The 27,400-nt window shown below is 31.9% G+C and overlaps 1 protein-coding gene and 2 long non-coding RNA genes across 7 annotated transcripts in view; 1 reads left to right on the top strand and 2 right to left on the bottom strand.

Moving 5' to 3' along the window:
• LOC130447267 (protein kinase C-binding protein NELL2-like) overlaps nt 1-16,241 on the top strand; it is a 65,748-nt gene extending 49,507 nt beyond the window's left edge. For 2 of the 5 annotated variants that reach the window (XM_056783984.1, XM_056783989.1), the window contains 11 exons: nt 854-982; nt 2,006-2,099; nt 3,936-4,127; nt 7,120-7,239; nt 7,836-8,096; nt 8,318-8,554; nt 8,612-8,837; nt 9,716-9,892; nt 9,952-10,147; nt 11,668-11,688; nt 15,658-16,241. In XM_056783984.1, the coding sequence (XP_056639962.1) occupies nt 854-982; nt 2,006-2,099; nt 3,936-4,127; nt 7,120-7,239; nt 7,836-8,096; nt 8,318-8,554; nt 8,612-8,837; nt 9,716-9,892; nt 9,952-10,147; nt 11,668-11,688; nt 15,658-15,885 (1,881 nt within the window). In that variant the 3' untranslated portion in view covers nt 15,886-16,241. The remainder of the gene's footprint in view (nt 1-853; nt 983-2,005; nt 2,100-3,935; nt 4,128-7,119; nt 7,240-7,835; nt 8,097-8,317; nt 8,555-8,611; nt 8,838-9,715; nt 9,893-9,951; nt 10,148-11,667; nt 11,689-15,657) is intronic. The other 3 variants (XM_056783986.1, XM_056783985.1, XM_056783988.1) reach the window with 3 other exon arrangements.
• On the bottom strand, nt 10,273-14,396 carry LOC130447270 (uncharacterized). Its single transcript, XR_008910231.1, has 2 exons — nt 13,593-14,396; nt 10,273-10,791 (listed from the first exon to the last, which is right to left on the bottom strand). It is a non-coding gene; the product is annotated as an uncharacterized LOC130447270 (long non-coding RNA).
• Nucleotides 16,242-16,381: 140 nt separating the features above from the next.
• Nucleotides 16,382-26,480, bottom strand: LOC130447269 (uncharacterized). Its single transcript, XR_008910230.1, has 3 exons — nt 26,242-26,480; nt 18,808-19,043; nt 16,382-17,898 (listed from the first exon to the last, which is right to left on the bottom strand). It is a non-coding gene; the product is annotated as an uncharacterized LOC130447269 (long non-coding RNA).
• Nucleotides 26,481-27,400: the final 920 nt, after the last annotated feature.

Raw genomic sequence — 27,400 nt, 5'->3', positions numbered from 1 at the left:
GAATATATAAGAAATGATGTGATTCGACCTCAATCGACTTTAATAGACAATGTGAAGTTCCAATCGACCTCATTAGACTGTAAATCGATAAATTCTGACAAAAGTAGACGCCAATTCACATTAATTCGACTTCAATATGAAGTGATATCGGAGAGAGTCGAAGCAGAGTTCACGAAACGCACTCAAAGAGTGATGACTACAACATTTTAGGACTGAGATGGTATCAAACGTGAACGCGGTATATACTCTGACAGTTGCTTCAAATAATAATCGAAAAATGGCGGGGCGGAATCAGCCGAGGAGTGCGTTCCAATCATCACTGCTTTCTTCTTCCTAGGCTGTACTGTACGCGATTACAGCTTCATAGAGATTTAACAACCACAATATAACCCTGATCTGGTGTTGTCCGCGTATTTTTTTGTACGTAAAACTGAAGACAGAGTTAATAGGTGAAAGATATAACAGCGACGATAAAATTAAATACGCGGTTTACGAAAATTTTGACTCTAAGTATATATTAAGTGAGAAAAAAGTACTAATAGTCGACGTTAGCTTGTCGAACGTCGTTTCCGTAGTGTAGCGGGGTTTTTCTATGGTTTTTCAAGCGTATATTACATAATAAAAGTAATTTAGGATCGTGTGTATAACGCTTAACATTTATTAAAGTATCGACGGTGAATTTTCCGTTCTAAAAAAACCGTTGTGTGTGATACCGGTCTTAGGATTTCAATTTTTTCAACTAAAAATATTTTCTTCGTACCAAATCGCTACTTTAGATTGAGGAAAACGAAATTTCCTCGTTTAATATTAGGACGGACGGTTTATTGATCTGTTTTTATTTTTTTTATTATAGTTAGTGGAGGCTGAAAATCGTATAAGTAAAGTAGAAGAATGCGACTGTCATAAATCTTGCCATTATAATGATTCCGTTTACGAAGACGGTGCGAAATGGCAAACCGGCTGTGATTTGTGTTCGTGTGTGGTAAGTTTAACAATTTTTTCCAAAAAAAATTACTCCGTTGACGTGTAGACAATAAAAACATTCTTGTATAACAATCTGTAACATAAAATCCACAAAAATAAATATAACGGAATCAGATCCGGCGACCTAGCGGGACATTATACCGAGAGATATTCTTCAATTCAATTTTGACCAATCGGAAGTCGCACAAGATGCAATCGGGCTAAAGATACGGGCAATTAGAAAGGGAAAGGTCTGAATGGGGGCAATCGGGATAGAAAACTTAAGTTTGACACTTTAAAAGCGTGAACAATATCAGTTTGTATGATCAAATGGCTAGAAACACGTTTCGTTTCCAAATTTCGCCGAAAACGTTCGATTGGCGCCAGTTGAGACAGTTTTTAATCAATCAAAAGATCCGACAACGTCTTTTGCATAAGCAGTTGCCGTATTTGGCCAAAATGCGAAATTTTCTGCTTCAATCTAGATCTAATTGAGTCTTTTTCAGGTATTTTGGCGGTTACGGAATTTCCATAAAAACAAATATTTCACTTCCGTTTTGATTTTTGTTCCAATTGTTGCTTTTAAAAATATTTGGGTGCCGATTTTATTGATTTTTCAACTACATTCTGTTCTTTTGGAACGTCGATTACATATTTTCGTGAACTGACTTTATTTTTGGTATTTTTTCGCTTTTCTGCCCGATCCTGACTTTTCTTTTAATCGAAATTCGTGTCTCAACACGCCGACAAAGTAAACGATTCCTCCTATTTTCCATACTTGAAACTAAACTTCTAACAGAGGCGTAATTTTTATACTTTGACAACTGACATTTGTCAACTGCCAAAACATTCTCGGTCAACGCTAAGCTGTCTTAAAATGGACGTCTCCACACCTTTTAATTGCATTCAACTAAATTATTTAGTTTTTCCAATGAAAAACAAATCCCAAACTCAAAACAAAACATAGAGGGATATTCCTCTTTTATAAACCTTATAAAAAATATTTACATCAATTATTGATACTTTTTTTAAATATTTTTAGCATGGAGAAGTGCGCTGTCAGCATGTGGAGTGCCCTAAAATAAATTGTAAACACCCAGTGAATAAAACTGGCGAGTGTTGCCCAAGTTGTTTGAGTAAGTATTTATCCTACACTTTCAAATAGTATTAATTCTGTGAAAAACAATTAAACGACGTCTAAGTGTCAATTTAATTCAACCATGAGCGTCCACGGGGCAGGAGAAGCCTTAGGCTGGTAAAGGAGTCCGTGCAGAACGTTCCAAGGTGGTTCAGATACTTGGACGGTATCCCAAACAACTTTGCATCGAATATTCTCATAGAAAATTGGCGACAACTTTTTTAAAACTTCCTTTTGCGACCAATACGTCTTAGTACTTCGTCGTCGGCGATTCTGTCAGTCCAGGGTATCTTCAGGATGCTTTTATAAAGCCGCATCTCAAGTTTTTCGGTCATTTGAGCTTTCAAGGTCAAAGTTTCCGGCAATACTGAAGGCACATAACATTCCATGGATCCTATTCTGTCGTGGAGGTTTAGATTTCTGTTTAATAATTGTCAATAGCTATCTTTTGCGATTAATCCGTCTTAGTACTTCGTAGTTGGCGATTCTGTCAGTCCAGGGTATCTTCAGGATGCTTTTATAGAGCCGCATCTCAAGTTTTTCGGTCATTTGAGCTTTCAAGGTCAAAGTTTCCGGCAGTACTGAAGGACCATAACATTCCATGGATCCTATTCTGTCGTGGAGGTTTAGATTTCTGTTTAATAATTGTCAATAGCTATCTTTTGCGATTAATCCGTCTTAGTACTTCGTAGTTGGCGATTCTGTCAGTCCAGGGTATCTTCAGGATGCTTTTATAGAGCCGCATCTCAAGTTTTTCGGTCATTTAAGCTTTCAAGGTCAAAGTTTCCGGCAGTACTGAAGGACCATAACATTCCATGGATCCTATTCTGTCGTGGAGGTTTAGATTTCTGTTTAATAATTGTCAATAGCTATCTTTTGCGATTAATCCGTCTTAGTACTTCGTAGTTGGCGATTCTGTCAGTCCAGGGTATCTTCAGGATGCTTTTATAGAGCCGCATCTCAAGTTTTTCGGTCATTTGAGCTTTCAAGGTCAAAGTTTCCGGCAGTACTGAAGGACCATAACATTCCATGGATCTTATTCCGTCGTGGAGGTTTAGATTTCTGTTTAATAATTGTCAATAGCTATCTTTTGCGATTAATCCGTCTTAGTACTTCGTAGTTGGCGATTCTGTCAGTCCAGGGTATCTTCAGGATGCTTTTATAGAGCCGCATCTCAAGTTTTTCGGTCATTTGAGCTTTCAAGGTCAAAGTTTCCGGCAATACTGAAGGCACATAACATTCCATGGATCCTATTCTGTCGTGGAGGTTTAGATTTCTGTTTAATAATTGTCAATAGCTATCTTTTGCGATTAATCCGTCTTAGTACTTCGTAGTTGGCGATTCTGTCAGTCCAAGGTATCTTCAGGATGCTTTTATAGAGCCCCGATCTCAAGTTTTTCGGTCATTTGAGCTTTCAAGGTCAAAGTTTCCGGCAATACTGAAGGCACATAACATTCCATGGATCCTATTCTGTCGTGGAGGTTTAGATTTCTGTTTAATAATTGTCAATAGCTATCTTTTGCGATTAATCCGTCTTAGTACTTCGTAGTTGGCGATTCTGTCAGTCCAGGGTATCTTCAGGATGCTTTTATAGAGCCGCATCTCAAGTTTTTCGGTCGTTTGAGCTTTCAAGGTCAAAGTTTCCGGCAGTACTGAAGGACCATAACATTCCATGGATCTTATTCCGTCGTGGAGGTTTAGATTTCTGTTTGCTTGATTTTCCTTTCCACGTTCTCTAAGATCACAGAAATATTGATCGAAAAGAGGCGTTTATCATTTCTGTTATCATCACCACCGTTAATATTATTGTTAAACGCAAATTTTACGTTTTCAGAGGAATGTATGTTTCTCGGAGTGTTCTACGAACACGGAGAAGTGGTAACAATAAAAAAATGTACGGAATGCGCTTGCAACGACGGTAATATGAAATGCAATAGAATAAATCCGGCAACGGCTTGTCCGAAATTGAATTGTCCCCCCGAAGAGCAATTCAACGTAACCGATCAGTGCTGCATGTTTTGTCCAGGTATTTATAACTCGAAATAATCAAGTTGTTGTACAAATACCGAAATTTTTTCATATCGACGGCGTACCATCGATCTATAGTTGCGAGTATGGAGGGTGAACCTAACCTCTACCGTCCATAGTTGCGAGATAATTGACAAGTGACAGTAATAAAATAAAATGATAAATTTCAGAGTTTTCTTGATGGCAACAAAACTTTTTTGCAAGTAATTTTAGGTGTGTTTATGTGAAAGAGAAAAATTAAAAGTAAAAACGTGTTTTGTTTGAAGTAAAATGTTTCTTTGTCACACTGTATTCAACTCGATTGTTTGAATCAATGTATTAATAGTTTTTTGTAAAAAATTTTATCAGAAATTAAGTTTTCTAAATTCTATTTAACAAGAAAACTGTATTTTTGGGTTTTTCTTAGTCCAAAATAGGTTTTTTTTGAATTTTATTCTATGTATTTACGCTTTTTCGTAAAAAATTGGTCAAAATTTGGCTTTTTCAAATTCCATCTAACAAGAAAACTAATTTTCTGGGTTTTTCTTGGTCCAAAATAAGTTTTTTCGATTTTGATTCTATGTAGTAACGTTTTTCTATAAAAATTTCGTCAAAAATTGGCTTTTTTAAATTCCATTGAACAAAAAAACTGATTGCGTTAAAAATTGGCTTTCCCAAATTCCATTTAATGAGAAAACTGATTTTCTGGGTTGTGGTTGATCCAAAATTTGTATTTTTAAAATTTGATTCGATGTACTAACTATTTTTCGAGAAAATTTCATCAAAAAATGGATTTTTCTTGAAAATTTCTACAAAACTTGGCTTTTTCAAATCCCAGCTAACAAAAAAACCGATTTTCTGGTTTTTTCTTGTTTCAAAATATGTTTTTTTTTGTTTGATTCCATGTATTGATGGTTTTTCTCGATAATTTCGTCAAAAATTGGATTTTTCAAATTAGACTTGAAAAGAAAATTAATTTTCTGGGTTTTCCTTAGCCCAAAATAAAATTTTTCTGGGTTTGATACCATAAATTAGCAGATTTTCGTGAAAATTTGATCAAAAATTTACTTTTGTTTTCCTTTTTTCGTAACGAATTGGCTTTTTCAGATTCCATTTAACAAAAAACTAATTTTCTGGGTTTTTCTTAGTTCAAAATAAATTTTTCTGGGTTTGATACCACAAATTAGCAGATTTTCGTGAAAATTTGATCAAAAATTTATTTTTTTTAACAATTCCTGGGTTTTTCTTGGCCCAAAATAGATTTTCTTAATTTTAATCAATGTAGTAACTCTTCTTTGTGAAAATTTGTCAAAAATTGGCTTTTCCAAATTCTATTTAACAAGAAAATTGATTTTCTGGGCTTTTCTTAGGCGAAAATAAATTTTTCTATGTTTGATACCAAAAATTAGCTAGTTTTCGTGAAAATTTGAACAAAAATTTACTTTTTTCGTGAAAATTTCATTAAAAATTGGCTTTTTCAAACAACATTTAACAAAAAAACTGATTATCTGGATTTATTCTTGGTCCAAAATAGGTTTTTTTGAGTTTGATTCGATGCAGTAACGCCTTTTCGGGAAAATTTCGTCAAAAATTGGCTTTACCAAATTCCATTTAACAAGAAAACTGATTTTCTAGGTTTTCCTTAGCCCAAAATAAATTTTTCTGGGTTTGATACCATATATTAGCAGATTTTCATGAAAATTTGAACAAAAATTTACTTTTCTGTAACTTTTTTCGTGAAAATTTAGTCAAAAATTGTATTTTCCAAATTCCATTTAACAAGAACACTGATTTTCTGGTTTTTTTTTGGTCCAAAATAGGTTTTTTTGAATTTGATTCGATATAGTAAAGCTTCTCCGTAAAAATTTTTCACTGTTCAAAGTAGCGTCTTTTAAATACCATAAATTTGAAAGATTATTTCCCCGAGTCCCAAGAAAACAGGTTTATTAAAAAAAAATCAATCAACTATTATTTTTTTTATACTGTTTGTATTCGAATTATCAAATGATGATATTTTGATTGTAATCTGTCGAGAAAATTTATCATTTACAAATCACTTTATTCATTACTAATTTTTTTTAGAACATTAAACATCTACTAACAACAATTCGCATAAACAATTTCATAGAAAGATTATTTTTGTACTACTTTTAACTCGATAGGGTGAACGCAGTATTTTTCGAATGATCTGGGTGGACAGTTTAAAAATAATAAATGTGTAATTTATTTTCTGGCTACTGTCTCCATAAAAACCCAGGACTTTCTCAAAATACCACACCTTTTAAGTACATTGTAATTATGTCAATACTAGGAAAGTGCAATTACGCCATCTACATGAGATGTCTCAAACAAATATGTCAGCATTTTGAAGGAGACTGTGAACCGCGGCCGACTGCATGTCGTAGCTTGATTCAGCGGTAACAACCTCAATATTAATAAAATATTAACCACCTGTTAACAATTTTTCACGTAACTAGTTATGAGTTGAGGTTTTGTTACGATTTTTCTAAATTAATCAAAACATGTCAGAAGGTTATTAAAATTGTGACGTCTCCTAATGTCATTGAGTGACGTGACTTAAAGTGTCAAATTTGATAGCGGAATTTAATAAACGAAATAATTAAAAAAAAAAAAAAAGTTTACCGTTTGTTGGTTATTTAATTAATAAATAAAACGTTTCAGTTTTGCTTTAGTTTTATTTACACTAAGTACTAAAGTTTACAGCCGGTCATTCCTAACCTCCGTTGACAGCTTGTCGTCGTTTCGCGGGCTGTCTACCATCGACCTTGTTGCCGGTTCTCAACACTAAAGGTCCGATCACACTACAAGCACCGAAAATATACGAATCGAAAAGTGTGGTTAGTTTCAGTTGTCAAAATAATAATGAGCCGATTTTATTATTATGATCTAGTATTGATATATTTACGACGTGTTTTCGGTATATCGAAAATTTCGCTTTTACTAACTATCATATCTAACAAGGGTGTTTGTCCATTTTTCATCCCTAACAGGTATTGACTACTGCGCCAAAGGGAATTATTGTCATGCTAACGCTTCCTGCCTAAACTTACAAACTACTTACGCTTGCCAATGCGACCAGGGTTTTCAAGGGGATGGCAAAATGTGTATTGGTACGTTTCAATTCTAGTAAACAAACTTACAAACGGGATATAAACACCTCACATTCACCTGTATACATTTTAAGTTTGTCGTTTACTATTTAGCTTCAGAACTAATTTTTTTATAGCTTTAGCATGCACTTTTCTCGCTATAGTAAAAAAAACTGCAACTATTTTTATTTTTCCTGATCAATTATAACTTTTTTGTGCTTTGTAATCATGGTTTTTACGATAAGTTTGCAAACACGACACAGACGTATTACACCGTTGCCACGTTGTCATTTCCTTCAACAGTTACCATGAAATAGTTGACTTGCGATAAATTATGTCAAAATGGCGGCGGTTATGTCGTCGCATGTTAGCTTTTCTTAGTTTTTAGTAGTGAGATTTGTTTTGTATTGTTTTATGGTGTTTACAGAATTCCTTCGATACTTTTTGGTATCAAACATGAGTTAAATCATTTGTATTAGATTCAAAATTGCAAACTTACCGTAAAAACTCTTAAACGGTACATTTAATGACGTAGTTGCTTCTCAAGTTTACAAATATGGCAACGTTGTTGTGAATATGTCAAATGTTCGTAAAATCATTCGATTTAAAACTCGTAGATATCGATGAATGTCAACAAGAAGGCGGTCTGTACGGTCATCATTGTCACCAGAACACGAAATGTGTCAATACACCTGGTTCGTACGTATGCGAATGTTTATCCGGCTACAGAAGGATAGACAAGTTTAATTGCGCCGAATTGGACGAATGCAGTACAGGAGAACATAACTGTGATGTAAATGCCGAGTGCATCAATACAAAAGGAAGCTACCATTGCGTTTGTAAACACGGTTTTACCGGCGACGGATATTCTTGCCAACGTAAGTGCAATACATTGAGGTTAAGTTCATATTTCTTTCAACAAATTACATTTTAATCGAACCCATCGTTTCTAAATTATGCATTCTGACTTTAACAAAAACGTTCCCTTCGTTTAACTCGATCGAATTTACGTTCGAATGTATAATTTAGAAAATAAGTTCTGATTTCGAAGTTTTTTTGTTTTGATGAAACTTTGTTGTTATTTTCTTTATTGTTGCAGCCGTTTGTAGACAAAAATGCTTGAACGGCGGCATCTGTAGTAGTCCGGGTAAATGTACGTGTCCGAACGGTTACACTGGACACAGTTGCGAATTGGATTTGGACGAATGCGCCACAGATACACATAGATGTACAAATACTTCAGTCTGTGTAAATATGATCGGCTGGTATTATTGCGAATGCAAAGTCGGGTATCAGAATCCTTCTAAAGACAATAATTTAGGAATAATTTGTAAAGGTCGGTTCTTAAAGCTCGATTACCCGGTATATAATTAACAAAATTGTGTGTTTACAGATATAAACGAATGCAACAGCGACCTTCACACTTGCCACCCTTCAGCTCAATGTATAAATACCGATGGAGGGTTTAGATGCGAATGTCCATCGAATAGGCCCAATTGCAAATTGAGTTGCATGTTCGAAGAACGCGAAATACCCCACGGTCATATTGTACCACCAAGGAATGACCCCTGTCAAGAATGTAAATGTGACAGGGGATATTTGACCTGCGAAAAGCTCAAGTAAATATATTATTACGAATTTCCTCAACTATTTACTTCCAATTTTATTTCGTACATGTTTTTCTTAATGAATCGTCTTGATTTTAGTTTAAATTTACTTTTGACCATCGATCTACTTGAAAGAACGTAAGGAAATATCAACAGTCGGTGCCAAACTGATTTGTCATCAAACAATTCTCCTTTATAACTCTCCAACTGCTCCAACGGACGTTTCTACAAATCTCTTTCCATAAAAAATTCAATGGGATTGAAATCGGGGCTATAACGAACCATACCTAACCTAACAAAACCCCTTGCGTCTCTTTTTATTACAAATATCATCTGAATATTTTGGGATTTTGTTTTTGAAAATTGAATCAATCTTTGTACTGTTCCTCTTCCATAATTCCGTCAATTTTTATCAAATCGTCAGTTTTGTGGTTGGAAAAACGACCCCGGATCATAATTGAGCCACCACCATGTTCGATTGTTGGGATTACGCAAAATGGCGTCATCTACGTCGAACGTAATTGCTCAAACTTCGATTCATCGGTCAAAAAAAGATTTTTTAAATCATCCTCAGTCCAATCTCGATGGACAACAATTTCTCATCTCTCAGTAGCCGTTTTCTGGTGCAGTTAAGCCTCTATTTCACTTGCTGGTAGCTCTGGCCTTCCCGAACGTGAACGATCTTTAGTGATTATACCATGAGCACAAGTCTTCGAAGTCCCACGTTCGGATTTGGCTTCATTTTTCCCATTTTAAGACCTACGCCGTGACCTAACCCTCAGATGGAACCACCGCCATCTCTAGGTTCAAGTTAGGTACTTCTTCGTAATTTTTTTTTTTCCATTTCAAAGTACATTTTGATATTTTAGCGAAATGTTTATCTTGTCTAGATGCAACTGCAGTGAAAGAGGAACGGACGAGAACTCCTGCTGTCCTCAGTGCAATTCCAAACATTCTTGTCACCATCAAGAACTACCAGAAGTAATTTTGAAACACGGGGAACGTTGGTCATTTCAATGCCAAACCTGCGAATGTCTCCACGGCGAAATAGATTGCTGGCCGATGAGGTGATGATATAAATCAATTGTAAATTGAGAGTTTTCAATTCGTTTGTAATTCCGTTTAGGTGTCCGCCGACGTTTTGCGACAACCCGGTGAAGAATCCGGAAGATTGTTGCGGTCATTGCGAAGACGATCCGTGTTCTATAACTTCGGGAAATTCCACTACTTCAGGTCAATCCTGCTCGTACAGGGGACGTATTTATCAATCGGGGTCGCAATTTACCGATCCGAACGATCGTTGCGCTACATGCAATTGTAAGGTTGGTGGAAATTTCGTTATATTGAGTTGGTGCCTAAGTTTTTTTGAGTTTTACTTTTCGAACTTACCGAAATTACTCGTCTGTTTTGTCTTGTTCATTATAAAAAAAAAAAAAAACAAAAATCAACAGGAAGGTACAGTGGTATTTTAATATGTTGCTTGATTGCATTAGATTGCAGACGAATAGTGCCTTTATGTTGTCTATCTTTCTTTCATTTGGTCATGTCATAACATTTCCATCATACTTTTTGACGTTGTTAACAAAAAAACTTCATTTTCACCGTGAACAGAGCCTAAAAAAAAATAGAAGAATAATTTACTTATGCAAATATCTGCGTTTAATGTGTATTCAGTTGCTACTAAAGTTTTGAGACGCGGCGACACCGATGCGAATATGTCAAATTTGACATTTTTAACGGACGTGTTGTCGTACGAGTGCTATTTATACTTTTCTATGAATTTATCGGCGTTGATTGAACCAACACTAGTATGCCGATCAACTTAATTCGATTTTTGGTATTGAAGCACCACCATTTGACTGTTGAAACGTTCCAGAAACTCGTGTCGGTCGGTGCCAACAAATGTTGAAAAAATTCAAACACGGTGCTTCGAAATATCGACGAATCTTCACATACGACCCTGAAACTAAACAAAAATCGATTAAATCCAACAAAAATTCTATCTCAAAACTTAAGTAGCAACCCTCGTATAATATAGATTTAAAATAAATTGTGTTTTGTTTGTGAAATTGATATACATAGAATAGATTAACCTACTAACCTAAATAACACTTTTCTTTAAGGAAAAAAAAACTTTGAGGTTAGGAATTAATAAAGAAAATGGAAACTACTAACTTTCCTGTCATAATTATTTGAAAATTTAGTTTTCGGTTTATTCATATCTGAAAAATGGATATTTAATTCATATAAAACAATAATTTTATTAGCAAAAGATTTCGACATTTGTCGTATCTGTGGAAAAACTTTTTAATACCCTCTTCAAAGAAAATTACCGCCAATGAATTCAAGCGAAGTACAAAACAGGCCTTGAAACTTATTGAAATTCCATAGACAAAACAGTCGGCCAGTAGAAAACGAATCACACTCACTTGGCGGGAGCGTCAATAATGGCAGGCATGATTACGTGGCCGTAGCATAACGCCGACTGACGCCTGAATATCAACGATGGAGCGTAGCGTCTGCACGGAGCGATCGGAGGTCGAAAAAACAATTTATATTGAAAACTTTGGAAATGACACACTTAAATTTTACATTTTTCAAGCTACCACCATCTCAAAACTCCCTCACCATTTCCCATTTTGGTTTTGATGTAATTCAAGTGGGTTTTTAAGAAACGGTGGTTTCCATTTTTTTTTTAAATAAATCCTTGTACGTATATGACGGCTCTGTTTCACAGTTAAAGGCATGGCTAGCCTATCCGCAATAGAGCTAAGGCTGGCTTGCTAGGCTAGATCAAACTAAGCTAGGCGTTACTAACAATTAACACTGGATTCCCTTGCAGGTGCCGTACTGCGCAGAACTGGTGAGCAATGTCGCGTGTTGTGTGCATCGGTAATCACTCTATCACACTCCTAACTACACTTTTAACTCGAACTTTAAGTTTGGGTCGCCTTCAGCTCAATATCGTTAGTTCTTTACGCGAATTAATTGTCAATTCAAATAATGATACGAAAAAATGACACTTTTCGTTGTTTCTCACTTGAATCTGTATTTTGGCGCTCAATTCCACATCTGGTACTACTAATTATATGCAGATGGCGTTGCAATTGTCAAATCCGTATGACGTTTACGAAGTACCAACTTCTAAAAGACTATGTGTCAAATTTCATGACATTTCGATATGTCAGAAAAAAGTGACAGCTACTTTTGTTATATTTTCGAAACATTTCCGTTTGTTAATTTTGCTTTTTGGTGAAAAAAATACTGTACGAGCTCAGCAATGGCTTCAAACGTGTCATCCATCGAAAAGAACTATTGGTTTGGTGAATTTAAACGTGGCGAACGTTGTGTTCGTCCAATTGAGGTGGTTACTCCAGAAAACATCAAAAAAATCCACAAATTAGTTTTATCTAATCGTAAATTGAAATTGCAATACACCGATTAACAAATCGATGGCAATGATGGTTAAATTGAATGAATAACATTTTGAATTGCTTCCTCAACCACCGTATAGGCCAGATCTGGTCCCCAGTGACTACTGACTATTCGCTGATCTTAACGTTGCTGAAGCTGAAGCCTATTTTGAGACAAAAGACAAATCCTTCCACAAGCTCGGCACCGAAAAGTTAGAGAATGATTGTATTGCTCTCGAATGAGATTATATTGATGAATAAATCGATTTTTAGCGAAAAAAGTGGTTTTATTAGTTAGTCACGCGACTTGTTAAGCGCGTGTCACGATCATCAATGAATTTAGCCTCTTGCTTCTCTTTGAAATATACCGATGCTTCTTTATAACCTCAAATTTGGTTTCAATTTCTTTTTCGGGGACAAATATTTGCTTTTCGTCTTATATCTATGCCATTTCAAGTTTTCTTTTCTATTCCTAACAAGTTCTCATCATCTTCTTGGTCTTCCTTTTCGCTTTTCATCCATCTTCATTTTTTTGCAATTATTCTTTGTTGTCTATACCAACTTAAGTGTCATTTCTTTCCGATTATCTCTTTTTGTTTTTATTTTTGGTTCTTATATAATCATGCTTCATTTAACAGTTTTTTCAATTAACATGAAAAAATAATTTCAGAATTTCTGGTATACTGATGATATCGAGCGAAGCATTTTAATGAATTTACTGTCGAAATGGAACTACCGATTTTGAGTTTGCTGTACACAAACCAACATAATATACACAACTCTAGTAGTGCCTGTTTGCCTGTTTAGTAGAAATTTAGGTCATAATATCGATTATAACACTTGAAGGATTCTCTGGCACAAACAAATTTGGTTGTGTCAATATTAGACAATTCCTAATAATGAATATTGCAAATCAATAAAGAATTAAGGATGTTTTGGCTTTTTTGAAGTCTTTCTGAGGCTTGGAAACCTGCCCAAACAGGTCATCCATAACAAAATAGATGTTTTGGTTGATGAAACTGAGTCGACAGGAATAACCACTGATTTGTAGATTGTTTTCCTTTAATTTGTCTATTCCAGTTTGTGAAAGAGAAGTCTTGTTGAAATTCTGTGATATTTGAAATGTAAACGAGCACTCTATGGATGTGTAAGCTATTGCACGTTAGCTTTAATATTAAGTAGATAGATATATCTGGAATTGGTCTTTATTTCAATAATTATTCAATTTGAAAATGTGTAGGTTTGTTTTTGGTGCAGTAGAACGCATGTAACGAAATATATTTGACTTTTTCAAATAAAATTTATCGATTATTTTATTTTCTAATTGAAACGTAGAGAAAAAGTTCCTACTCACCTTGTTTTATTGTTTAAAATAGTTTGAATTATTTTTGACTTTTGCATTAAACCATCAGCAGAGTGCTGATCAACTAGCTATGACTTTTCGTGATGAAGCACCATCTCGAGCCTCCTTGTTTTACAAATCACAATCAGACAATACGACAATTGTTCCAAACCAATGTAAAAGTGTATTGATCTTACTGGAGAAAGAATATTTTGAAATACATTAAGTCATAATCAATTCTATGTAATGGAAAATACATAATCAGATAGGGTAGCAAATGTCCTTGATAATCAAAAATAGGAAAAAATAATGTAATAACAATTTTAACATCATTGAAAATATCAAAATAAAAACTTTCTCTCTACTATTTTACGGATAGTTTTCTATTTTTATGTAATGTTTTGTGTTGATAAGAAATATTCCACGGACCTTCTTGTACTGTCTAATGAGCATGAAAAAAAAATTGGATAATTGCACTTATATACATATGTTGCGTAAATATACTTTACGAATTTCCAAAGAAAAAATCTTTTCAGTTCAATTATTAGAGCAAAAAATTGCTGTTTGAAACAAAACAAAAATATCTATATAGTTTTCAAAATAATTCGAATAGAAGCTGATATAAAATTATGATAATTACGTGATTTAATCAATTACAAATCTTATTAATTCACTTGTAATTACACCTGGTCGCCATATCGACACTACCACAAATGTTTTTTATGCAATTAACGTTAATCATAATAAAAATAATTTATAATCAACACATCAACAGAATTCACACTAAACCTCATTAACTGTCAAAAAATGGAAACTATAAACTATCCGCCATAGATAAAGAGTTTTAATAGAGGTAAAACTATGATCGAATTAACTCATAAAATAGTACGAGTGTTCGGAAAGTAATCCAGATCGCGTTTATTATTGATTTGTTTGGAATAAACGATTGGATAATACATTAAACTGGTAAATAGGTAAAATAACAATTATTAAATACTGATGATCTTTTCTACATCTGAATTAGTTTATAGACACAGAAAAAAACTAGAGTTATAAACGTCAAATTCCACGGAACAAAATTAATAAAAGTCAAACATTTTGTAAGTTAAGTTTGAAATTTTCATTTTGGACTATAAAACCAAAATCAATTGCTATGAATAAGAAATCAGATCGTCGATTTTATAGTGTACCAAAGATAATTGCGAAAACTAAATGAGTAAGAAATTTATAATTATTGTTGGTGAATGTCATGACAGTGGCGTACGTAAGAATTAATGTAATGTCAAAATAAACAAATAGATAATAGTTTTCGGAAAATCTTACTATAACTACTACGTACTAGAAATTGAATTAGATTTTTATAAAACTTTTTTTTCGATTTGATATATCATATCGATAAATATTGTGATTGAAATGGGGACGAAATTCACACCTTTTATTGGTAAAATATATTTTAGCAACATAATTTTTTTAATGTTCAACTTTATTTAATCAAGAAAATTATCCTAATATTTATTACAATATATTCAAAATATATCTATATCTTGCACCATTTTACTATATCAAAAAAGCACCTTAAAAAATCTAAAGCACAATTCTATTGCAATTACTTTAGTTTCTCCAGTTTATACAAAAAAATATCAGATCGGTTTAGATCCATATACGTTCTTAGTAAGTACGTTTTTAAAAGTATGCACGTTGTTATATGACGTAACTATGTAAGCGGAATGAATACTCGTATTTTTCAGTTGGTAACAAATATTATCGTTGAACTATGACGCGTTATTTGACCTTCTTAGTAGTTACCATAGGCGTCTCATAAGGATTTCGAAAGGGATATAAATATCTTTAATTTCTTATACGTTTTTAATATGTTTATGATTCCAAATGTTGCAAATCAGAACAGAAATAAAATCAGGAACAATTAGAAGGGAAATAAATATATTATATACACGAAAAATATATAATAAAAAAATAATTTATAGAAATTAAAATCGATCTGATAGATTTTATTTTATTAAAATTAATTTATAAGATGATTTTTTATTTTTATTTATATGAAATTATATTTTTGTAGGACGGGACGTTATGCTGCAATTATAATATCCTTTGCGGTGATTATCAACGAGCGGTGGGATTCGATGGCGTGGTGGCGGCTCAAAATGTGCATTCATCAAGTGACAGTGACATTATTAAACAATCTAGTTATCTTCAATTGGCTACTCATAGTGCTGGACCATATATCAGTGATACGAAAAGTAGCAAGACTGACAATCGTCCAAAAAGGGCGACAGGCGCGGGTTGAAAGCCCCATAACCCCAAAAACCGGTCTTACATTCCTCGACACTTGCGTGCAATAGCTGTTACTAAATAATAGTAATAATAATAATATTCCCGTTGTATATAAAGTCGGTTATTGACTGACGTGGAATTACTGGTGGATATAGTGAACGAGGAAAGGGAATAGTATCGTTATTATTTGGCTTGCCTAAACTCAAGTGTCTTCGTAGGTTTTAAGAGAAGACGCTGTGTCTCCAATTGCGCTTCGACGGCTTAAAATATATCTACGTAGAAAACAGCTAATATCTATTATCTTTAAAGGTACTAATAGACATTTAGTATGCGATTCGTGATCTTGGTTCATAGAAATACAACGGGAAGTTATTCGAAAGGTTTATCCTAATGTATGTTTATCGAAAAATGTATTAGCGGAATGTTGGTCAATGTAGAGGGGTGGAAATGACATTTTTGGCGAAGAAATTTGGCACACTCGTGTTTTCTAGTACAAATATTTTCGGTTCTTTTTGATTTTTTTGTCGTGGCCTTCCAGTTTTGAATTCCTGTCACCATTAGATCTTCTTGTGTACCAGGATACCATCTCTTTATAGGTCTTCTTATTTTTCCATGTTTTTGTCAGTAATTTTCGTTGCGGTCTGTTGGATTTTTACTTGTTCGTTCTACAGGTTCCTCATTTCTTGGTCTTTTTTCTCTATAATGTCTCCCTCGTAGCTTTTTGTATATCTAAAAAGTGAAAAAGCTTTTTTTAAAGCTCCGCAAAGAGATATTTCCACTTTTAATAGAACTTTGTCGTGTGAATATTGATTTTTTACATAACCTAAAAATTTTATAAAAAAAAACGTAAAATTCAAGGAAAAAATTCAGCAATATGAAAACTGGTACAACTTTAGTGAAAAAAAACCATTAAATTGCGAAAAATTGTAGTTTTTTCATTAAAAAATTTTATTTTCATTCTTTTCCCGGGCTAAATCGCCGATTATGTATTATTTTTATCAACTTTTTTAACCATGTCATCACTCTAAATGCTTCAAACACGATCCCTTCCATCCTTGGTGAATTCTAGATGTCTATCGGTACCTTGACTCTAAAATTTATATTTTGATGCACTGCCAGTTCCTGTCGGAAACAAGATTTTGTAAAAAAAATTCTAAAATTTACAACGTCTTGTGTCTTGTATTTGGATTTTCGATAACATGATGAAACTGTGCAGCTAAAGCGACTAAAAAAAATTTGTTGTATATCAAATATTTGAAAGAAAATATTTCCAATTCCTCCAGCTGTTAAAACAACGAATTTCTTCGAAAATTTAAAATTTTATAATCAATTTCGAAGAGGTACTTTCGGCACCGATTCAAAATCAAATTTATTAGATTTTGATGAGGAAAAAATTAGACATTTTTCTTTAAATTGGGATTGGATAGTCGCCAATTTTCAACTAAACGCCCACTTTAGACCTCCATATACTTTTGCAACCTTTCTACAACATTGTAGAAACTTATTCACAAATAATTCATAGCTACGTAATAATAGATGGAGCCAACTGCAATGTTTTACAGTTTTCATTACATTAAATGATGACAGGCGACGTTAGATGGCGTTCGGATGTTTAACTGTCACTTATACTGGAATTAAACAGTAATTTTTATTCTAGATATCTGAAATATTCATATAAATGAGGATATATCGGTCAATGAACAGTCTTTTTCAATTCTTATGTTAAATTAATGGTTTTTCCGCACACTTCCCATACGAATTGTCCCAAATCTCTCCAATATGTATATAGGATTTGAATTTCGTTCTAAAATAGGTTAGAAACTTACCGAATACATAATAATGTGTAATGAGGTAAAAAATTGTATCACCAGTTTTCCAAAACTTCCCAAGTAATGAAATTGAGGTTAGGATGCCGTTTTGTTAGATGATTTTACATCGTAATGTGATAAATTTCATTTTTTTTCGGCGGCTTAAGGACCTACTCGAATCAATTTTATTCCCCATAATTTTGTAGAACGGAAAGTATCTGTAACAGATGAGAAAATATCAAATTTTATATCTAGTTCTCATTAGATTTTATAGAACTCGAAATATTTTCTACAAACAATGACGAATAGATGTTATCTATCTTCGAAAAAAATAAAAATTCATAGAATATATTATATATCGAGTATAATCGCTGTTATATATGTTTTATCTCAAATTACAACGTCTGTCAATGTTTACGAATTAGAAACGAATTTTGTCATTTCAATGTAAGCAATTTTTTTTAGCCCCTGTACATTAGAGAGTTCTTTTCAGAAAACCTAAAAGTATTTATCAAGTAAATTGCCTACATATCAATTATTTTTCGATTAATATCTTTTCAGTTTTTCAATATCAGCGGGCTAATAAATATTGTTAACTCAACGATTGATGTCAATTATTTTGAATTAAATATTTCTAATTAATTTAATCCCTCGATTTCCAATTGTAATAAAAGTAAATCATTCTTAGTTATTGATACTACTACATTCTTTCGAGATGGTTCATACTACATAATCGATTTCCAAGTTTTGCTAACAATTAACAACACCGGTTAGGTATACAGGGTGTCAAAATAAATTAACAGGTCATCTATTAATAGTTTGACCCTTATAACTATGTCCCACGGTAATTTTTTATTTGAAATATTTGTTGTGTTACAAAAATTTTTCCAAATTTTGATGTATCAAATTCAATAGTACGGTCAGTTGTTGGCTAATTATTATAAATTGTGTCCAGAACGCGCTGATACATACTTTCCTTCAAAATTAATTTGTTATCATCTTCAGAGACTGAAGGAAACGTCTGTTGGTGTAGTGTTATTTGAAATTAAACGAAACTAAAACTGAATAACATTCCGCTCTGCAAAACGAGGTATCGGGGAGGAATATCTGGACTTGTTGGTACTCACGTTAGATCCTGGTATTAATTGGGGAGGGAATATTTAAAAATTTCATCACAGCTCTCTATCGGGTAGCTCTAGTGGAATCCAAATGGTTTCTACTCTCCAGAAGACTGTTTGCAGCATATTTGAAACACTTTTGTGTATTCCTAGGGGTGTACGGGATGAAGTTACTCATTCTACTGTTTACAGTTTTACCAACGGGGGTGCAGGTAGATTAATTCAACCTCTAGATTCACATAATGCTAAAAAAATAAAAAAATATGGATCAGAGTTTGTAATATGAACATTCAAAGTAATTTTTATTGTTACTTATTTCATTTTTATATACATGTCAGGTCAGAAAGCTAATTTGATATTCGTTTCAGTTTGTTTAAATTTTCTACTTCATTATATCACCGTATCGTTGAGTTTTTTGAATGGGACAAAAGAAAATTGAGATCCTCCAATTTCCCTAAGACTCTCTTTATAAAAATATGTGACTTACCATGGAAAAATTATGACAAATTGAATTAAGAGTGACAAGCGACTGTACTATTAAATTTAGTACAACTTAATATACATATATCTGTAGTTTGTCATTTAATTCTTTTCAATATCATTTTGTTTAATCGAAAAATTGTTCATTGTTAATTAATAATACACCGTTTACTACAACTACTAACGTTCACATTATCTGGTCCTTCGAGCCGGATATAAACTAAATATTGTAGGCTCGAAGGACCAGATAATGTGTCTTATAATTCTGATACAAAATAGTTGGAACTTGGAATTAATATTATGTGAGTTGAACTGCTTTGTTTCAACACGTGATTAAATTTTTTCAATTATTAATACTATCTGTTGTAGGCGTAAAATCAAATATATAAATAATAATTTAAAAAAATGGTGTCACGTGAATTTATACAAGGTAAAATCAATGTAATAATTGTTATAGATAATTATATCAGCATTTTAGATTAATATCTGTCATATAACCAATATGGCGGAAATTGTTTTTTCAAGATATCATCCCTTAAATAGAGAACCTTTAAAATGTTTCCACTTCAATTAAATATTATATAATATAGCAAATTGTGAATGTTTACAATGCGAAACGCTGTTTCTGTGAAATTGACACAAAAATTTATCTCCCAAAAAACCCCTAACTACCAGGGATTCCCCCAACTTTATTATTTATGAAACAAATATTGAAATATATTTAAATAAATAATTCCATTCGACAACATAATTTTTCTTTAAATTCTTTATTTATGAATGATCGAAAACTTGACTCGAAAAATCTTTTTCTCCAGATTCTGATTTGGGGATGGTCCCGTTCCACATTTGTTAGGAACCCTGCCTACACTTTATCATATTAAAGAAAATTATCAATAAAATAAAAAGGGGGACAGTTAATCATAGTTTTGATTGTTCAAAGAATCATTTTTTGGTTACGTAATATGTCTTTTGATATTTCAAACACATTTTGAGCCATTTCTCTGCTCAAGTCAACTCCAATGAAGAGGATACTGGCCTTTTTTTAAAACATTGTTTAGCCCGAAATTTTGGCACATAGTAACACTATGACATGTCATTTTCAGTTATCGTTTGTTCGCCTTATTGTTGAAAAAGTTAGGTTAGGTTATTTTTATTTCGTATTTCATTTGAAACCTCAACCAACTGTAAAGTTGACAAATCCATAAGTACTCTGTAATCAGTACTAATTTACACCCTTTACGTTTGCAATTTATACTGGTCAGTACTGATTTACACTCGACATAAACTTGATTATATCAGAGCTGAGTTAATAATGAAGCCAATTTGATCAACTACCCCTTCACTAATTTATATCCAGTACTTTCCAATCGTCTCGTATTTCTCGATAAATCAAATTCTTTTTCTTTAATATGGTATTAAAAAATTCTCATGCGTCAATTTCTACGAGACTGTTGAATCGATGAAAGTTTTATTTTGAAAAATATAATGTATCTTTTATACAGAGGATGGTTTAGTGAATATTTTAATTTGAATTTATATGTCGATAGTGCTTTCCCGCTTTTGTATAAATGGATTGGTGTTAGTTATAAGATATCATACATATTTGAAAGTAATTGTCGCAAAATTATGCAAAACTTGATCTAATAACTAAATATTTAAAACTTAATTATAATTTCTATTCATTAAATATCAAACTACAGCAATCAATTTGATGGAAAGATTCTCATTTTTTCTTAAACGAGATTTTGCATAAACTTTTAAAGGATTTTTTTATTAAAGTTGTATATAAAGATTATCAAAGCTTAGTTAGTTATAATTGTCTCGTTTTAGAGACTAAATACACACATAGTTTGCAGAAAATCTAACAATATGTTCTCTACTTTCATATTTATAGCAAATCAACAATTTGTAGACTGAAACGATTATTCAAATTAACATAATATATTTAATTTTAACTGGAATCATATTTTTTCATTTTTTTAATATTTCCAGTGAATAAATTGTACCTATGACCACTAAATTACCATCTTCTCATACTTTTTTAATAATTTTTTTGTTAATTTTATCCGTCATTTATAACTTATAACTACTCGATTATAAGAAAAACGAGTTTGAACAAATTAATGTGAATTTTCTGTATAACTATTGAAGTATATAAGAAGCAAACTATATGTGACCTATCTAATATAAAAATTGATTAAAACACATCCTTTGTATAAAATGATTTGTAAAAATATAACATAAATACTATCAACAAAAAATTGCAAATGGGGTATATAATTTATACCATAAAATTAACACAACTAAGTAAAAAAACATAAATTAAGTTTATTTGATCATTAATTAACCTCTTAATTATCATAGAAACTTTTTAATCAGAGGCATACTAAAAATTTGACTACCTCATTTTGATACGTTTTTCAAGAACAGTTCTGGATTTTCAGTCTCTATAAATGTATTGTTAACGTGTTAAACGACTTACAAATTTGAAATTAATATTAAAACAAACAAAAAATATGAAATAATAACTCTGTTTATCTAATGAAAAGTTTCAAAATACCTAACGGAAACTAAGTAACAATAAATGAAAATAATGAGATTTAAAAAACCTGAAAGAAATTACTAACAAAAACTAAATAAGAATATGTTTTTATACAGTGCAATTTAGTGTCATATTTACTTATTTTTTTCATAAAAAATCCAACGAGATTTATCGAAAAGTTGATTCTTATTATAAATTAACATGAATAAAATAATGAAGTTAGCTGTTTATACCCGATACCTTGACAGTAAAATCTTCTTTTTTAATAGATGTCAATTTAATTGATGAATTCATAGACAAATGAATTTATTCAAAATTAAGTTTGTATAAAAATTTTATGGTATAAAATATGTATACACAATTCTACAATTTGGTTGAATTTATTATTTTGGCCTTAATGTGATTAAATAAGGCAGAAACTGATCAAATTTTAAGGATATTGTAATAATTCTAGACAATAATATATAATTAAGTAATTTGATTAGACAATTAGCTGAATTTTTTTTATACGTACTGCATGACTTTGTGACTAATTTGAAAAATATGCCAAACAAATGGCGGTTTTCAACAGTTCAATGCTTGCAACATTTTGAAAATTTTACAACAGTTCGACATCGCTCATTTTTTGATTATGAAATATTTACTTTCAATTTAAATCAATTGTAATTCTACGGTTTGAAATATTTTCATTGTTTTAAAAAAACAACACTCCCTATAGCAAAGTTAGGTTAATCTACAGGGTGATTCATTAATCGAATTATAGCATTTTACGTATAAGTTATATAAATGAGGTTTTCTTTTATCGATCACCCTGTATATTTTGAAAACTGTATATTAATGTGCGATATATAATTTTTAGATTTATATAGATATTTAATTATTGAAAGTTCTTGAAAGTAAAGACGTATTTTATAAACAAATATTTATTTAAAAATCTTAAGAGATTTAGACAATTATTTTCTATTTACAAAAAAAAATCACGAGACTGGCTGGTAGTTTTATAATTTCTAAAAGCGCGGGGTACGTCTCTACTTTTCGGTTATGTGGAGTGGGTTCCGATAATGGAAATTATGCTGCTGAAATTTTCTAAACTTGTTAATAAACGAAAAGAAAATGAATTTATTCGAAAATCTAAAATTTATAGTATGGATCTAAAGTTTATGGAAGCATATCTAGTTATAATTAGAATCAATTGCAATATTATAATTGTGATATTGTTAAATTAAGACTACGAAACATTATTTTTAATGCTTAGTTCCATATAAATATAACATTTTGAACCAGTGGCGTATCCGGCAAGTTGAAAATATACTAAATAGTTCTGTTTATCAAAAACAGTTAAAAATAAATTTACCTGTATACGCAACTGTTCAGAATCTCTGAAAATATTGCAATTTGGAGGAATTTAATATTCTTAGGGCAATTCCACATAGTGCGGATAATTTCCTTTGAATCGACTTAGCACAAAATATAAATATATATAATGTTAGGTTAGGTTTAAATTAACATTTGAGATTTTAAAGATTGTTGCCGGGACCCTCATTATTAATATAGCTCCGTAACTTTTTGAATCTTGTTCTATCAAGATTATACATAATCATTTATTCGTGCAAGCAAAATAAAACGGTAAGAAATGGTCTTTTTGCACTATTTCGTTGAGTAAACTACTTTATAGCAACGAAGAAGGTTCCAGAAGTACCTGGCCCAACGAAGAAAACACAAAAATTAAAAAAAAAATTCTTTTTAGCACCTATTTCCACATTCCCATAATAAAGAATCATCAAGCCCCTCAAAATAACATCACAAACCTTTCTGAGGTGTGTCCATCGATAGCGATCTGGATCTTAAGAAAACTACTGAACCAGTCGACGAATGAGGACAGATTGCTCCGGAGTCTCCATATTTCCCTATAATTTCAATCCATACATCGGAATAAATAAATTAGAGGCTTTCGAAGTGTGGATATATCGCAAAATCCTGTTAACAAATAACACTATGAAGGGGGAAAGGCATACTTAGGGATAGATCGAAGACCGGAGAGGAATCGGTAGAAAACTGGAGGTTTGGAATTGACTCTTTATCAAAGAATCTTTGAGAGTAATTTGTTTTTCTGGCTTCTTGTTAATAAGCTAGTCTCAATCGGAGATTTAATATCAAGTTCCAGCTTTTCGGAATCAGAGTAGCCACCCCTCAGTTGATGTGTTTTTTCTTTTTGGTATGGGCCCCAGCAAGTTTGTAATCTGTAATCTATATGATAGAAAGAGAGTTCGAAACGTGGGCCAGTATATTTCTGGGAGTTATATAAGGCCCAGCAATTATCTAAACAACGAATAATTAACTCAGTTTCCTATTTTTAATTTGTAGCTTTGTTTAAATAAGTAAATGTTAATTTATTGCTCATATTGTATTATGAAGCAGTGCCTAATTTTATCATTTTTTTTTTACCAAAGAGGTCACTGTTGTAAATATAAATACGATTGCTGAAAGTAAATCTGTTAGGGAAAAAAAAGTAGCTGAAAAAAAAAGATCTAATTCAAGATTTACAGATAGAGCACATACCGTAAAAAAATATTGTCACACATGGTAGTAGGGTAAAAATGAGTAAATTGAAGTTTCTGATGAGTGTATTGGGGCGTTTCTTGGTTAAAAATTGATTTTTATCTTCTCATAATTATGGCAAAAGTTTTTTACACGCCACTGCTTATCGCTGACTGTCTGGCAGGAATATTTCGAAGAAATTGTGTTCATACGCCTTCCGACAGCTTCGGCCAATAGAAATGCATTTATTAGTACGATTCGATGTTTTCATTGGTAAACAGTGGAGATGATGAGTCCACGTGGATTGACGGTTTGTCAGATGTTTCATTTTATACGGGGAATAAACATTATTTTTCATTTCTTACTGATTGTTCCTATGATAACTGTCTTCTGCAATGGATATTGAAAGAACTATACCTATATAAAGATGCTAACCTACAAGTTAGGAAAGTTTAAATTGTGATTTGGTTGAATTTGGATCACTCTGATTATACTTTGCAACCTTATGCCCAGCATGCCTTTTCTAAATAGTATATCTGAATACTTTTTCCCTACTAGTATAGAAGAAAATACGTTCTTTCGACCTTGTACCAAATAAATCGATTTTTTGAATCGATATGTCACCCTTGAAACCATAAAATTATTCACAATAGGCAGATGTGCACCTAAATTTTGATCTTATACTTTACTGGAAAGAACAAAAAAAAACTTTAGCATAACCTTGAACTATAAAATCCCATATTTTACTAATAAATACAAACTTGGAGAAAAGGCGATTGGAAATCGATTTTTTACTGGTCGATTCATCAGGTTGCGATTCGAATCGATTTAAAAATCGATCTTTTTCTGAAAGAACCGTCGTCCCTAATTACTTGATGACTTCATATCTCAAAAAAATGTGACAAACAGAAAATCTTCCACCATTATTAGATAGTATACAGATATTAGTGGCGTACTGGACCAAAAAATATGTTAATATTGTATGAAAAACTCAAAAAATTTATATATTGCTAGATATAATTAGAATCTGTAATGTCAAATAGTATCTTATAAAAAAAGGAACCCCTTGCTACACTGGAGGGTAGTCCATACCCACTGAGATTCAGTAGACTTATGTACTGTCCCTCTCAAAGTAAAATTTTGGGCACACCGCTGACAGATTATGTGAAACATTACTTTGTTGAAACAATTTTTCATAAAAGTCATAATCAAATTAAAAATTCGTGGTTTCAAGATTTGTTGAAGACGTTTTAAAAAATGTCTAAAAAATTAATTGTATGATTCATCTAAATCGACATTTTTAGCCAAGAAAACAATTAATACTAAAAAGTAAATGTATTGATAGTTTACCCTACTATGATTTTTCTTGTTTGTGTATCTAAAAGACACGTAGTCTTACACTTATACATAGAATTTGTACTAAAATATACCATCTGTTGGCTTTTGCTAAATCTTACACAGAGAAAAACGTTTCGTATACTATTTCAATGTAATAAATCTCCTATATTTACACATTTAGTTAATTAACAGATTTTCAATAATTCAATAATTCAAGCTTCTATTCAAGGTTTCATATAAACGATTTTTCTCTGTGTACGTTACTCATTTATAGCATTGTTGTAATTTTATTCTCTTAAATTTGTTCAAGATTTAGTTTTTGTACATTCTGAGGTTTTTTATTTATTTATTTATAAATATTTTATTGTACAAATATTGCCATAACTTTCTGTTGTAAAAAATGTGTGCCAATCATTATTAAAATAAATAATAAATCTAGAGTTTTATTTACACACGCAACTATTCTTTTTTTTTAAACTTTTATTTTAATTGTTTTCTTTGTAATATCTATTTGCAGCTAAAACTACCAATAAATTTATACTTACAATTTAAGCTTCACGAGGTTATCAACCACAAACCACTATATTATAAGATATATTCGAAAATTATGATCGGGTTAACTCTGATCTGATTGTTCGGATACGTTAACTGTCGTTCTGGAACTGATTGAAGTAATCGGCCAAATGCGATCAACTTCATAAGATTATCTATGATTAATTCTCATTTTATTGACAGGTTACTTAAAGAAAAATCAACGTATGAAACTAAAGTAATAAAAATCGGATGTTTTGGGGGGTTGAGTTTGAAATTTGGAGTTTCAATCGAAAATCGATCACGATGTTTGCAAAGTATGATAAAAGTTTCGTTCTATTATAGATCAAATGATAAAAGATCTATCTGATATATGATCATAGTTTCCGATAGCAATCATTCTGTCAGTATAAATAGAAATGAAGTTGATAAAAATTACACAAAAATAAATCAGTTTAAGTTAATAGTGTATTGGTAATTGTTGTGGTCCGGTATTTGTGTGTTTTCTACTACAATTCTGTTAATTATGTATAGTGGAAATTAGTTTACTGAAGAGAAGCTTTTAATTAATGTGCTGTTTTATAATGAAAATCATTGATATATTTGAGTTTTACAAAATGGCTGCTGGACGTAAACAATATGAATTAATATTTTAATTAATTATTGTATACCATTTTTATTTTATGCTTTCAAAGAATTTTCACATCTTTAATAGAAACTGATTTGTTTGAATTTTATTTTGGTATAGAAACAACCTAGATATATACTAGTATATTTAGAACGTTTGTGAACTGCTTAATCTCATAGGAAAAGGCCTCGATATATGAGGAAAAAGAATAACTCCTCATTTAATAATTCATTTAGACTCTTTGAAATATTAGTGATACAAAAATTGTTTTAACTATGAAAAGACAGCATAAAGATATGACGGGGAAAATATACGAGGCATATCATAGCTTCTGGTTTAGCAAAAAACTTGTAAAGACGACGGGTTATAAAAAAATATAAAAGGAGGAGGAGAAAGGTGTATATGGGGTATGTTTAAAATATGTTTATGACTAGTTGGTAGGTTGGGCCATACATTCTAAGGTGGTGCCAATCCTTATCGCGTCGATAGTGAGCAAGTCGCTGGGGGAAAAATATATACGGGGCGTGTCGTAGCTTCTGGAGACT

This window comes from Diorhabda sublineata, chromosome 8 (genome assembly GCF_026230105.1).
Source record: "Diorhabda sublineata isolate icDioSubl1.1 chromosome 8, icDioSubl1.1, whole genome shotgun sequence".
NCBI lineage: Eukaryota > Metazoa > Arthropoda > Insecta > Coleoptera > Chrysomelidae > Diorhabda > Diorhabda sublineata.
The sequence above is the reverse complement of the archived record's forward strand: the minus strand, read 5'-3'. Positions and strand labels throughout refer to the sequence as shown.